Raw genomic sequence first — 14,655 nt, forward strand, 5'->3', positions numbered from 1 at the left:
TTTGTTAATTTTGTAGTAAATCCACTAAGATTTGTTAAAGAGATGACAGTGAGTGAGTATGGTATGGGTTTTGTTGCATTTTTTTTTTTCCATCATTTTCAATTTTGTGATTTGCTGTGTTACATTACAACATTAATGTCAGGCATCGCAATCTAACAATTTCTTTCTTTCTAGTTCTTTATACTGTGGTTAAATTAGGACCCATCTGTAAGTGAGAATGTGAATTTTGCTAAATAGTTGCGATTGTTGAAGTGTTTACAGGATGTTAGTGAACCAGATTTCATAGAGCAAGTCTGCGGCATGTTCTGGCCGCAACGCCACCGGCAGAGCTGGTGACAATTCCACCAGGCACGCCACCATGTGTTTCAGAAGCGTCCCAGAAGCAGCTCTCCACTCTGCTCAGCAAGAAATGAGCCGAGTCTATTTTTGACAAAAGCGGAGAGCAGCCGCATCGAGCTGCACGGAGCAGATCGAGCCAGGCAGGAAGTCAGACACAAGAAAATAAAACACCCTGTGCAGACTTGGTATCTTCAGAAAAAGTTGTAAATAATAACAATTAATGTTGATGAAATGATGAAATAAACACAATATGAGCAAGTCAGCAATCAGGCAGGCATGATGCTCTCTGTGGGGTAGGAAGCCATGAAAACATGTCGCACATGCGAGATCACAGAGTCGTGCCCGGTGGAATCAAGACGTAAGGTTGTGTGGTTTGTGTTCTTTAGTTTGAGTTCATCAAAACTCATTCAAGCCAAGAAACAAACCAAAACCACACACTCTTACTAACTACAGTCCATAAAACTGAACAGAAAAAGAAGCTTGATACAATTAAAGCACATCACTGACACACTCCTCTTTGGTTGTAACGTTTCATTTGAAAACGGTCATGCAGAAGGGAGAAAAACTCATTATGCGAACATGGCATTGAGAAGTGTAAATAACACGAGGAATGATCTCCATATTTGTCTTTTAAGTGGGGGACAGCAGGAAATGCTAAAAACCCTATCGTCCCATAATTACTCCTGTAGGACAAAAGTGATATTCAGTTGAATTATGTGCGTTTGAAGCAACGCTTCGAAAAACAACACTGTCACACGGACCCGGCAGTCCAGCAGATGTACAAAGGCACCATAACAATTACACTAATTGTTCATTTAGGCTGTAAACAAAATTGCAATTAAAGGCAAAACAGATGCACGTAAACAGGTTATTTTTACTCCTTTCACCCAGGAGAGCGGCTCATCGATTAGCATTTAAAGCATGCCAACGTCTCTTTAACCCAATGCTGAATGAAATCAATGCCACAGCCTCGGTGCCGGTTTATCAGGGAAAAACAGCATTCGTTCAGGTGGAAGTTTTTGCTTCATGTTAAAGACATTTATGTCAGAGATATGAGACGTTTATTATTCAAATCTGCTTCGAGTGGCGGCCCTGACAAACAGAGGGCCAGTCAAGCAGGAGGATTAGTTTCAGGTGTGTCATTTATGTGAGGTGCTGAAACGGTGGTTTGAAATATTTCTGTTATTTTCTGCTTTTTTTCTGTTGCTCTGCTGATAAAGGACGTGGATGGGGAATTGGATATCTCTGTCTCGCTGTATCTTTGACTGTGAATGCCACATTTCTTTCCATGATAATGGCCAGAACTGTCAGCCATGTTCGGGTTGATATAGTGACAGAATTATAACGCCTGAACACGATGTTACATTTGTGTAGTCGGAATATAACATTATTACATTTATGACTGTTTTATCTCCGGTAGTCACAGTCTCAATTTATTAAGGAATTACAGCGGAAGTAAAAAAATAAATAAAATAGCCGGCAGTTAAATGGTAAGTCATTTTAAACTGTATTAGCAAAGTCACAATCTTTATAGAGGAACTTGTTTCAGAGACTATATTAATGTTGTCTTGTTTGTCTGAGACTTATTAATTTATTCCAGCGGGAGCTTATTGATCGTTTCATATTTTGTGTGCAGGTCATCACGATTGGCAGACATGTTAAAGGATACCACTACATTATCGCCAATCTGGTAAGTTTACACAATTGCTACATTTGTTTAAAGAAGACCTATTGTGCTTTTTCGTTTATTTTCTGGCTTCACTGTTATAAAGGTTCTTGTGCATGTAAAAGGTCTTTAAAGTTAGGAGCTCCACTGTCCCACAGAAAACACTGCTCCTGAAACGCCTCGTCAGTAGTGACGTCTTGACATCACACCTCATCACCGTGTCACACATTTGCATCATTTATACCTACATTCACGTTAGAGGTGAAGCTAATTGGAAGCTGAATATGCAGCATAGCCACCGGGAGACGTGGTGAGCTGTGCTGGCTCAGGCGTGTATGAGCTGACCAATCAGAGAAGACTGGGGACAGTATGAACAAACTGATGTCTTTTCTTCAGCACTAAAGCAACCCTAGTAGCAACCCACAATAAAATTATGAACCTGAAAATAAGCATAATATGTCTCCTTTAAGGACTGTGTTGTCAATTCATCATGCATTATAGACACAACAATTTTACGTTTTCAGGGTTTCATTGATGGCGACCTATCCAAGATCCAGTACGGCGGTGCCAACGTGTCAGGCTTCCAGATTGTTGATTTTGATGATCCCTTGGTTTCCAAGTTTGACCAGAGATGGGAGGCCCTAGAAGAAAAGGAGTATCCTGGTGCAGACAGTAAAATAAGGGTGAGTTTAATTTTTTATTATTTATTGGCGTGGCAGCATTGTTGGTTGAAAATGGTTCTGTAAGCACTTAAATGTGCCTGAGTTGCTTTTAATGTTTATAACCTCAACGTAGATTATGCTGCCTCCTTCTGCATCGTCCATGGTTACACTCACATGTACACACTGTGTGCATTATTAAACACATCTCTGGGTTAAGATTATTATGCACTGCTACACAAGCGCAGGTCTTTTTTGGTGAGTTGAATGCTACCATTTTTTACACAACTTCGATTAATTCCTATGTATACAATGTAAATAAAATTAGGACTTCATATACAAGCCATTTCATGTGACTCGTGCAATATCAGCTGCCACTCTTCGTCTCCAAACTCAGAGACAGTGTAACCTGCTCACATTTGAAATATCAGCCATCTGCAAAAGTTGAATTTCTTTTTATTAAGACACGGCCCGACTTTTGCAAGCGGTTCAAGTCTGGGTGAAAAATCACTCTGACATTTACGACATAGTGCAGCACAGAGCATAAAACAACAGATAAAAACGAAAATTAAAAGACCACCAGCCCCAGACATTTAATATGCACTCTAATTAGGACACGATACGAGGGAGGATAATGAGCAGGGGGTGTGATGTGTGTGCGTGGTTTAGGACTTCAGAGGAGGGAAGTTAATCTTCAAAGTGGCTGGTGTTGGTCATCCTCATTTGTTCAACTGCTGAATTTAAGGTTTGAAATTAGAGCTAAAGCTTCTTTTGTTGACGAACTGACGAGTTTTGACTTGAAGCCACTTTAAATGTAGTTTGCCTCAAACCACTGCAGCGTTATATTTGGATGCTGTTGAGACGAGTCACAAAATCATCTGCAGTGGAGCAAAACATCTCATTCTTGTTAATTGAGACCCCACAGATTTGCCTTTTTTGGGGGGGAATCTGTCCACCGGTAACAAGTGACATAAAATACATTTTGTAGAAAAATGACTTTGTCCTGCGGCGTCTCACCAGTGTTAAATCTTTTGTTTCTCATCTCTCTCGTGTCCTTAGGCTACTGCAATATTCTGACCAGCTCCACTGGCAGACATGAATGTGCTGCATTGTATGCAGTTTACTGACATCACCGTTTGTTATCTCTTAGGTCTTGAAAGTTCAAATGTTTACCTCCTTCACTGCTATTAATAAATGACAACATGTACAGCTGCATCTTTAAAGAATTAGATTTAGATTTTGATGTGTGTCCATTAATTTTAAAAGGTGCAATATGTAGATTTTTAGTTGAAAACATTAAAATATTAACTAAATTTTTTTAATAGAATGTGAAAAAAAATATCAGTTTTGACATTACAATGTCTATATATTGTGTTGCAGAGGTATCCACTATAGTTAGCATTGCTAAACAGCTAGTCCTGACCTATCTCGCTGCTTTAAGATGCTTTAAGGTGCTTTAAGGTGCTTTAAGAGCCGAATCCAGACCGTCAGCTGCACGGCTAACTGAGCTAACAAGCTAATGGTAGCTACACTTGGCAGGAGTTAGCCATTACCCTGGTGATATGCTGCCCCCTTTTTGTTTGGAGTGTGAATTTGACAAGATGCCAATTATTACCATACATATTGCACCTTTACCTTGCGGCATTACCTGCCCTCTCTGTGGTTCTTAGCCCCAGGCCCATTCATTCCTGCAGAAGACGTAAATCTTTAAAAAGGTATCACAAATATCTAGCTTCATTTTTCAAAATGAAAATATTAGCATGTTTTTGTTGGGGACTGTTTTTAGCTGCAGATTTCAAGCTGTCATGAGTATTTATAGAAGCAGGACATATGTGGGATCAGCTCAAAATAGACTACAGAGCCAAAGCTTACAATGCAGGAACATCAACAATGAAAGTGTATTGCACAGGAATGAGGTTGATCAGTGCTGGGTGAAGGTTAACATTGTGTTTAGGATTCTTACCTCTCTGACAATCCTATGCCCAACACCTTTTCCCATTGTTCTCCCCTAGTACACCTCAGCGTTGACCTACGACGCCGTGCAGGTGATGACGGAGGCCTTCCGCTACCTGCACAAACAGCGCATCGACTTCACCAGGAGGGCCAACAATGGTGACTGCCTGGCCAATCCCGCCGTTCCCTGGGCTCAGGGAGTGGAGATCGAGCGGGCGCTGAAACAGGTAACACATCGCACACACACACACACACACACACACACACACATCCTCTTGCTGGTGAAGACATGTTGCCGTGGTAACAGCAGATCTCCCTGAGGAAATGCACAAACACCCACAAAAGCAGAAAGTACTTTACAGAGATTGATTAAAGACTGATGTTTTCACAATGCATGCGGTCTCACACAGATGTACTGACAGCTATTCTTTACAAGAGAATCAGAGGTCTGCCCACAGTCTGTCCTCTGAGCTTTAATGCGAGGTAAGATTAGCTTCACTCCTGCTGAGAAATGAAGCTTGACAGCCAAAGTGAAGCCAAAGTGGATTTTTTCCACTTTGTCTGAGTTTTTTTTTTCTTTTGCAGCCACAGGTTCTGAACTTGGAGCGCAGGTCAGATTTAAAGTGATTCTCCCTTTTTAAGCCAAGGAATTTGATAACAGATCTCAATAGAGTCTCTGGACTTTAGGTATTAATATTCAGAAAACATTTACTTTATCTGAAATCACACAATGGCTGCTGCTGTCAGGATCTGAGAAGATAGACTCAAAGAAAAAGTACCTTTCAAATACAAGAAGTACGTTTTTTACAAAGATGCCTCTTGTGTTGCACCAAGGGTTCGGGGTAACCATCTTGGATTTCAAAGTGTATTCAACGAGCTGACAGGATGTTCAAAGGTTCTTCCTTTTATCTGCCATCCTGACTCATCCATCTGAGTTTGGAAAAAGTCCCTGAGCAGTTTGCATGAAGGAGATTTATGGGTAGATTGACAGAGATTGGTGTCCACAACCCTGACAGCTGTGTCCAGGGTGAGCATTTTGTGGTGACTGAAGCATCTGTTGTAATGTCTCAGTCAGATTCTCCTGAGTTGATCAGTTCTTGGTTGTGATACCATTTCCTGATACCCAGGAAGTCAGGCATGTACATGGAGTTATTGAGAGGGGATCATGCTGAACCCATTTGCTCTGCTTCCCCTTCCAGCAAGACAGCTTTCCATCCGATCTGGTCCATATCGGGCCAATCACAACCATTTATCTAATAAGGGTAGGTTTGATACGTTGAATGACAAAGGATCGTTAGTTGTCCAGATTTAAAAAGTCACATGTCGCAAGTTTCACTGCTCTGATTGGTTGTAGGTCAATCAAATATTGTCCAGTCTGCAGGTCCATCCAGGGTCACACAACTCAGATCAAACTGCCAAACTAGGCGCTACTAATCAAATAAGAATCAAGGTTCTGTTACTGCATTGCTTCTGAGCTCAAATGTTTTCAGGAACATCTTTTATTCTACGCTTCAGCTGTATTACGAGACTGTTTGTGACACGGCTGGTTGTAGGTCCATCCCGTCGCCTTCAGAGGCATTTTGGTTTGAGCCTCTTGATAACATTCCTTGGAAATCAAAAATGACTTACAGTAAGGTAGCAGACTAAATCACATTTGGGAATTAGCATGGGGATGCAAAGCTACATTTTTATGAGACTGAAATCCATTCACCATATTTGTTAGGCTTCAGATGTGTTTGAGTTGAAAACACCACATTTAAACATAACTGTGTTAACAAGAACAATCCACAGGGTACCTGTAAGCCTCCTTCTGCTCCTTCTTGTCTCGGCCCTTTTGTTGTTTAAATTGGCTGCCAATAGGAGAAACGAGTGAGGACGGAGAATATTTTTCAAGTGTCTCAATGAATGCTGTGTCTATGCTGCGATCTCCTCCCCAATCTGGACACTGATGGTTTCCTTATGTCTCTCCGCTGATTTATAGCTCTGCGTGAAACCCCATTTGAAGAATTTAGGATCATGGCACTAACTTTCAAGATGAATTAAAGCACATCCATCTCCACTGTGTCTTGTGGTCAAATAGTTGAGTTCAGAGACTTCTCTCAAGGATAAATGGACAAGCCAGAGCAGGAGAGATACAGATAAAACAAAAAACCTATGTTGATGCTATGTCTGAGATGATGACCTCACTGGAAGATGAAAAACAATCACATTTTTATGCATTCACTACTATCACACCAACTGCACAGCTCCATTAGCTGGCAAGATTTCCACTGGAGCTGAAATGCATTCTCTTTTGAAGGACCTATAATGGATGACAGTTCACAGAACATTTTGTTCAGCTCTTAAACGTGTGCAAATTGTCTCTTTCCAACTACCTGTTTCAATCAGAAGGCAGTTTGATGAGTTATCCAAAACAGAATCAAAAAGCTGGTTTCATGTGACAGAGAAGTCTTTGTGTGCATGTTGTGAAAACTAGTTTGAAGATGCCAGTTTGATTTTCTGTCTCTAAGGTGCGTGTGGAAGGCCTGACAGGAAACATCCAGTTCGACCAACATGGCAAACGGGTCAACTACTCAGTGAATATCATGGAATTAAAGAGTAACGGCCCCGTAAAGGTAAGCATCTGGACGGTCCCTGTCAATAGAAACAAAGTTAATTTCATATAACTGTTTTTTTTACCTTGTGTATGGTTTGAAGCTGAAGTTCAGGTTACGTAAAGCAGCACTCGAGATGAATCATAGTTCAGTCAGGACCACTTTTGTCAAAATAATCTTTATTTACTTGCACAGTTTTATTTGGCGGTATGATACTGTTCTGGGGCCCCCTGCTCTTCCACGCGCTTGCGTGGAAAGCCTGAGGCAGGAAGAGCACCTTCCTGCCCTTCACGAGCCATCATGAACGGCATAAGCAGGGAGCGCAGCAGCAAAAGAAAACCCAGACAGAGCAGAGCAACCAACATGAATACAGGAGGAGCTGGGGTGGAGGTGGGTTGCGAAAGTGCCAGCAGCAGAGGAAGCAGGAAGGAGGGTCGGGCGAGAGCAGATTAAATACCCCGCTCTTAATGCAATTTCCCAATAGGGAGCGGGCACGCAGAGTCAGCTGAGCCATCAGCTGATCTGCGCCGGTGATGACAGCTATGCAGTTAGAGCTTGACGTCGTGGCCTGCCAGAACTAACGCTACGCTCAATTTCAGTCAGGACCACTTTTGTCAAAATAATCTTTATTTACTTGCACAGTTTTATTTGGCGGTATGATACTGTTCTGGGGCCCCCTGCTCTTCCACGCGCTTGCGTGGAAAGCCTGAGGCAGGAAGAGCACCTTCCTGCCCTTCACGAGCCATCATGAACGGCATAAGCAGGGAGCGCAGCAGCAAAAGAAAACCCCCAAAACGACCATACCGGCAAATCCTGGAACCTCTGCTACAAGAGATGCCAGGAAGCTATCTAGGATGAAATAATTTGTATACAATTTAATAGGGAATAAGCCACACGCTGCCTCTTAATAATAACGATGATAATACAATAATATAGTAATAACAATATAATAATAATATAATAATATAGACGTAGCCAATCATGCCTATGAATGAATATTTATTATATCAAGAATTACAGAGAGAGGCTCATGGCTTTTTGAGCATCTAGGATGGCTTTATTGCCAGGACGCACGTAACGATTAAAGGCAGAAGAAGACCACCTGCCCATAGCTTTCAGGGTGGCCACAGGAGCGACCATTGCTGCTGTCGTAGCTGCTCCTATGCGGAACGAATGAGGAGTGTAGCGTTCCGGAGGGAGACCGCAGAGTTGGCAAAGGAGGCGGAGGCGAGAGGCGAACCAGGCTCGTGACAGGGGCTCCCCTCTCTCTGTGACGAACAGCGGCTCCTGAGGGCTGGCTTGGGCACGGCTTTTCAGATAGCGGACCATGGAAGACAATGGACAGAAATCAGAGTTAGTTTGAGAAATGATGACAGATGTTCCCCTTCTATCTCTGTCAGTTTTAGAATGTTTTAAGAGGATACAAAAGTAGTGACTGTGAACTGATACATCGCCTATGGTGAGGTCTTGTGAAGGATCAAAAGATCGTGAGCGTGTAGTGAATTCTCCGCACCTTAAGAACCCGTAAAAAGCTATGAGGAAAACAGTTTCTAACAGTGAGTCTGTATATGGACCAAAGCACCCGTTCCTTAAGTGAGTGATTAACTTGTGCAGAAGTGGAGGAGTAAAAGGGAGACGGATGTCATTGCCTTGAGGTTTCTCTCTTTTAAAGCCGTTTAGCAGAAGCTTAATGGATGGATTTTCTAGTAAGCTGTTGGAGGACGGGTCCAGGCAACGCAGGTGAAACTGGACACCTGCGAGGAGGCCTTTGATGGAGGACGGCTGCATTTTTCGGGACTCAAAGCAGTGAACCAGAAAAGCACATACAATGGGAATACTTATAGGAAGAATAGCAACAGAGAAAGAGAAACAAAATGCTGTGAAATAGGACCATGCAGAGTCATACAATTTTAATGTAGACTTCGCTAAACCAGAACGCATATAGCCAGCAGCTGACAGCATGTATTTTTGCAAGGTGCTGTCTAATCTAGCACCGCATGGTGAAAGGGGGGGCAAGGCAGGCTGGAGGGCGCAGCTTCCGGACACAGTCTGTGGAATTTCTGAAATTCAAATCGAGACAGAGCATCAGCAATATTATTATCCAATCCTGGAATGTGCGCTGCGCGGATGATGAAGTTCCCCAGCACGGATTCCCAAGTAAGGCGTCTTACAAATCTGTTAATAAATGGAATAGATGAACGCCCTTTGTTGATAATGTGGACAGCTGCTTCATTGTCACAAAAGAAAATAATTTTCCTCCTGGACCAGGATTTCCCCCAGAGAAGACAAGCTATAACGATTGGGTATATTTCCATAAGCGCAGAGGAAGAAGCACTAGCTGGCAGAGATGACAATTCTTTTGGCCATACATCAGCGAACCACTGATTATCAAAGAACCCCCCAAAACCCACGGAAGGAGCTGCATCTGTGAATAATCTAATGGCCAAAGATGATTCAGTATTGTCGTTATAGAAAAATGAAATGCCATTCCATTTCTCGAGCAGCAAAGACCAAAACCGGAGCTCTGATCTGCACCCTTCATCCAGAGTTACTGTGTCATGAAGCTTTTCAACTGACTTTGAGAGGTCGAGAAGCCTGGATATGAATGAGCGGCCCTGAGGAATCACGCGCATGGCGAAATTGAGATGACCTAGGAGGGAGAGCAGATCTCTTTTTGAAATGGACTTTGAAACCTGTTCCTTCATAATTTCTCTGATGCGGTTTAATTTCTCGAGAGGCAGGGAAGCTTGCATGAGGACACTGTCTAGTTTGATACCTAGAAATTCGATGGCTTGAAGTGGACCTGAAGTTTTCTCCTCAGATAAGGGGACTCCCAGGTTTTTGAAAGTATCTTTAAGAGTGATAATTGCGTGGTCTGGCTTGGCATGAGGATAATCTACGAGCAAGAAATCGTCTAACAGGTGAAGCACGAAAGGCAGCTTGCAATTGTTTAAGAGAATCCAGCAGAGAGCTTCAGACAATGTGTCAAAGATTTTTGGACTGCTGCGACACCCAAAAGTGAGCCTAACTGCAAAATACAATTTCTCTCTCCATTTCACGCCGAACAGATGCCATTGGGAAGGGTGCAAAGGCATGACTTTAAACGCATCTGTGATGTCGGCCTTTGATAACCATGCTCTTCTACCTGCTTGTTTGATGAGCTTAATGGCATCGTCAATTGAGGCATAATACAGAGAGAACGGCGGGAGTGGAATGAGACTGTTAATACTTTGGACTTCATCATGATGAGGAGCTGATGAATCTATAATGAGACGCTTTTTACCAGAATATTTCCGGGTAGCCACACCTATGGGGTTTATGCGAGATACGGGGAAAGGGGATTTATCCAGAGGACCGATCATAAAACCCTTCCTGACTTCTTTTTCCAGCAGAGTGTCGACAACTTCAGGCTCTTTTAAAGCAGACTGCAGATTGCTACAAGCAAAAGACAATTTAGGCAACCACAATAACCCAGCCATGAATCCTTGAACCAGTCCGGTAAGCAAATAATTGACAAAGCAGCGGTTCGGATGCTTCTTTAGAGCCTTGCCCAGCTCAGCCACGTTGACTGGGGTTGAAGGTTTTATTTTTTCTTTTCCTTTCTCACAAGGCGGGTTCGTCGGGGGCACACAGACTTTGGATGACTGTCCCCACAATAGCTGCAAGCATGAATATATTTACAATTTACAAACCTGCACACATTCTCATTGAAATTATGGCACATGGGAGTCCAAAAAGGTGTCACCTTAGTCTCATCGGATTGCGGGACTGCCGGTGGATGAACTATAGCCACGGATTTGGGACACATATTGGGAGAGTGCGAGAAAGAGCCACAAATGGAGCAGGAGAGAGCTTGGCGACCAGTGCAGTGCCTGCTGATTAGAGCCAGGTCGACTACGGACCAGTCCAGTCTTTGGTTAAACCTCTGAATGAACATGGCGGCCTTGGCAGAGAATGATTTATGATATTCATAGAACAAAGTTCCACCGTATGTTAAGGCAAGATCTGCAATGATGGCCAGATAGGTGTCCAATTCTGCTCGACGGGATGGATAGACCTCACAGATTACATCTCTGAACACACCAAAAGCAACAGTAAATTCTGCTAGAGTCAAGGTCTTTGAAAGTCTAGGGTCACTATCCTTTAGCATCACAGACACATCACCACAATCTACCACACGCTTGTCACTAAAATCTGAGCACAGCAGGATTTTCACTAAATTGACATCATTACCTGCAAGGATCTGGTTTCTCAGATTGAAGGAGATGGCAGCAGCAGGAGGGTAGAATGGCACACCGGTGGAGATTGGGACTGCACTACCCAGAATCCTGCGCGGGATAGAGATGCCGTCGAGGGGCGCCGGAGTGACGTCACTGAACTGCGTCGCGGAAGAGGCAGCAGCAGCAGCAGGTTCCCGGGATGTAAACACGGCGGCCTGGAACGCAGAGCTGGTGGATGGAACGGCGGCGGCTTCTAAGGTCTGGATCCTTGAATTCATGCTGGAAAGGGAAGACTGAATAGAAGACAGCGCTGCCAGGATGGCGTCGTTTGCCGGAGCTGAGGAGGCGACTGCTGTGGCCGGGGCTCTGGCTCTTTTGGCCGGCGGGGCAGCGGCTGGAGTCGGAGCGACTACTGAGTTCTGGGACCAGTGTTTGCGCTTTGGCTGCGCTTTCCGAGGAGCGGAGACAGGAGGAGCGGAGACAGTAGGAGCGAAGACAGTAGGAGCGAAGACTGGACGCTGAACTACAGGTGGAAACCCAGCGCAGTTCAGGAACAGCGCAAACAGTTCCCGGTGAGACGCTCCGACCGGAGCAGAAACATCATTGCAAAACAGGAACTCCAACAGTTTAGGAATCGGCCAGTCATCGATTGATGGTGCGATTTGGCCGGTACCCTTTCCTGCTATGCGAGAGCTTCGACGGAGAGAAGAAGGAGCCCTCTCCTCGTCGATGGCTTCCTCTGATTCAGAGACTCGGTGAGGCTCCACCATGATGCCGTCGGATTGCCACGGGTCTTCATCATCGTGGACGAGGGGCGACGACATCGGGAGCAACAAGGTAAATACGAAAGTGAGCAAAATGTTCTTCATGCGGGAGCTTGCGAAAGTGCCAGCAGCAGAGGAAGCAGGAAGGAGGGTCGGGCGAGAGCAGATTAAATACCCCGCTCTTAATGCAATTTCCCAATAGGGAGCGGGCACGCAGAGTCAGCTGAGCCATCAGCTGATCTGCGCCGGTGATGACAGCTATGCAGTTAGAGCTTGACGTCGTGGCCTGCCAGAACTAACGCTACGCTCAATATTTCATGGATCTCTGTTTTTCCTCCCGACAGATTGGATACTGGAATGAAGTTGACAAAATGGCCGTCACCAAATCTGATGTCTTCGCGAACGACACGACAGGAATGGAAAACAAAACTGTTATTGTCACCACCATCTTGGTAAATATTATAATATGATTGTCTAAGTGTAAACTGCTGTAATTGTGTTTCCCATCTGTTGTTTTTTAAGTAGCTGGGCAAGCGATTAGTTTCTGGTTCAACATATGCTGCCACACTCTTAAAAGTCAAAGAGAATCTAAATCTATTATACATCAATATTTGAAATGCGACAGGGATGTGACCAGTGCCCTCTTGTATTCATAATGACCTGTCACACTCACGTTAAACGCTTGTCTCTGCAGCTGCTTTTTAAATTATAATCCAAACCTCTTGTGCTGAACAGTGTTTTCCGTTTTTGTCTCCGTCCTTCAGGAAGCTCCGTACGTAATGCTGAAAAAGAACGCCGACCTTTTCGTCGACAATGAGCGCTACGAGGGTTACTGTGTAGATCTGGCTGCGGAGATAGCAAAACACTGCGGCTTCAAATATCAACTGAAAATAGTGGGGGATGGGAAATATGGAGCCAGAGACGCAGAGACCAAAATCTGGAACGGGATGGTTGGAGAGTTGGTGTACGGGGTGAGTTTCTTTAACTGGATCCTTAATTTGCAAACCTCAACACAATGCTTGTTTTCCAGAATGGATTTTCAGCATTTTTGAAGTGAAGACACGCGATGAAATCCTATTATATAACTTTCTTGGTCTTTGTTTGACAGAAAGCAGACATCGCTGTGGCACCTCTGACCATCACTTTGGTACGCGAGGAGGTGATCGACTTCTCCAAACCCTTCATGTCTCTGGGAATCTCCATCATGATAAAGAAGCCTCAGAAATCCAAACCAGGAGTCTTCTCCTTCCTCGACCCGCTGGCCTACGAGATCTGGATGTGTATCGTTTTTGCCTACATCGGTGTGAGCGTGGTGCTGTTCCTCGTCAGCCGCTTCAGCCCGTATGAGTGGCACACTGAGGAGTATGAGGACGGGCAGATCCAGACCAATGAGTCGACTAACGAGTTTGGCATATTCAACAGCCTGTGGTTCTCCCTCGGAGCCTTCATGCGCCAAGGCTGTGACATCTCACCTAGGTAGGTCAGAAAAATCAATGACTGCCGTGTTTTTCTCGGTTTAATTGATGAAATAATAATTGGTGACTTCATGCATTTGTAACTTATATTGTACTCATATTTCACAGTAACTGCTTACACAAATTATCTGCAACCGTGATTTTAGAAAATGAAGAAGAAATAAGCTAGTGAAGAATTTAGACCTTTTAAAAGTTTGCAAGGTCAATGCTGGTCGTCGAAAGATGTAGTTTCTCCTCACTGAATATAGTGTCAGATTAAGGCAGATATACAGTACTGTATAGATTTAATCACTTGTGAGAGCAGACACTGAGGCTAGTAAGGTTAGCGTTGTGTATTCACAGAGATGAATCAACATGTCTTCTTCATCTCATCCTGAGGATGTGAGGGGTGTCAGCATGACTCTGAATCAGGAGACAGTGTTATGTACTGTCCGTTATTTAAAAGCTTGTTAGCTTGTTTGTTTCTTGGAGGCATTTTATTCAACCCGAGACAGAGCGACAACATATTACTTTTAACAGTAGATATTATTGCACACTGCAAGAGTGCATCTTCTCAATTTATTGTCCGTCATGATGATATCAGGGAATAGAGCACTTTCTGTAGATTCACTTGTTTGTTAGTGCATTCTGTACAATATGTAGCACTTCAAGCATCTAACTACACAATGAAATGGTTGACAGAACTTATGAGGTGTTCAATGAAGTGTCTCATAATTAAGTTAAGATGTCAAATCATGTCTACCCATCCGACTTAAATTGCAGAACTTTTTCTTTGTACTAATTGAGTGGTAAAACAGTGTTGGATGATATTATATTTATATTTTATATGTGTTTTTCCACTAGGTCTCTGTCTGGGCGTATTGTCGGTGGCGTTTGGTGGTTCTTCACTTTGATCATCATCTCCTCCTACACTGCAAATCTGGCTGCTTTCCTGACTGTCGAGAGGATGGTCTCTCCCATTGAAAGTGCAGAAGACTTGGCTAAA

At 43.6% G+C, this 14,655-nt stretch overlaps 2 protein-coding genes across 5 annotated transcripts in view; one reads left to right on the forward strand and one right to left on the reverse strand.

Annotated features, from left to right (window-relative positions):
• The window catches only part of gria2b (glutamate receptor, ionotropic, AMPA 2b), a 62,870-nt gene that overhangs the window by 42,554 nt on the left and 5,661 nt on the right, over positions 1 to 14,655 (forward strand). For all 4 annotated transcript variants that reach the window (XM_073487445.1, XM_073487446.1, XM_073487447.1 and 1 more), the window contains 8 exons: positions 1,976 to 2,029; positions 2,530 to 2,688; positions 4,677 to 4,844; positions 7,128 to 7,232; positions 12,540 to 12,647; positions 12,960 to 13,166; positions 13,304 to 13,671; positions 14,514 to 14,655. The exon at positions 14,514 to 14,655 is cut by the window's right edge and continues 57 nt beyond it. In XM_073487445.1, coding sequence (XP_073343546.1) covers positions 1,976 to 2,029; positions 2,530 to 2,688; positions 4,677 to 4,844; positions 7,128 to 7,232; positions 12,540 to 12,647; positions 12,960 to 13,166; positions 13,304 to 13,671; positions 14,514 to 14,655 — 1,311 coding nt within the window. The remainder of the gene's footprint in view (positions 1 to 1,975; positions 2,030 to 2,529; positions 2,689 to 4,676; positions 4,845 to 7,127; positions 7,233 to 12,539; positions 12,648 to 12,959; positions 13,167 to 13,303; positions 13,672 to 14,513) is intronic.
• Positions 7,371 to 12,501, reverse strand: LOC141013652 (uncharacterized). Its single transcript, XM_073487449.1, has 2 exons — positions 11,445 to 12,501; positions 7,371 to 8,520 (listed from the first exon to the last, which is right to left on the reverse strand). Exons 1-2 carry the CDS (start codon positions 12,298 to 12,300, stop codon positions 8,372 to 8,374), a joined length of 1,005 nt encoding a protein of 334 aa, XP_073343550.1. The 5' UTR covers positions 12,301 to 12,501; the 3' UTR covers positions 7,371 to 8,371.

This window comes from Pagrus major, chromosome 18 (genome assembly GCF_040436345.1).
Source record: "Pagrus major chromosome 18, Pma_NU_1.0".
Classification (NCBI taxonomy): domain Eukaryota; kingdom Metazoa; phylum Chordata; class Actinopteri; order Spariformes; family Sparidae; genus Pagrus; species Pagrus major.

Bases quoted from the DNA above. Each gene is read 5' to 3' on its own strand.
- LOC141013652 (XM_073487449.1), bottom strand. From the start codon at position 12,300: ATGAAGAACATTTTGCTCACTTTCGTATTTACCTTGTTGCTCCCGATG. The intron at 8,521-11,444 runs GTAATGATGTCA...CTATCTGAAAAG, and splicing joins GAGAAACCAGATCCTTGCAG to CCGTGCCCAAGCCAGCCCTC.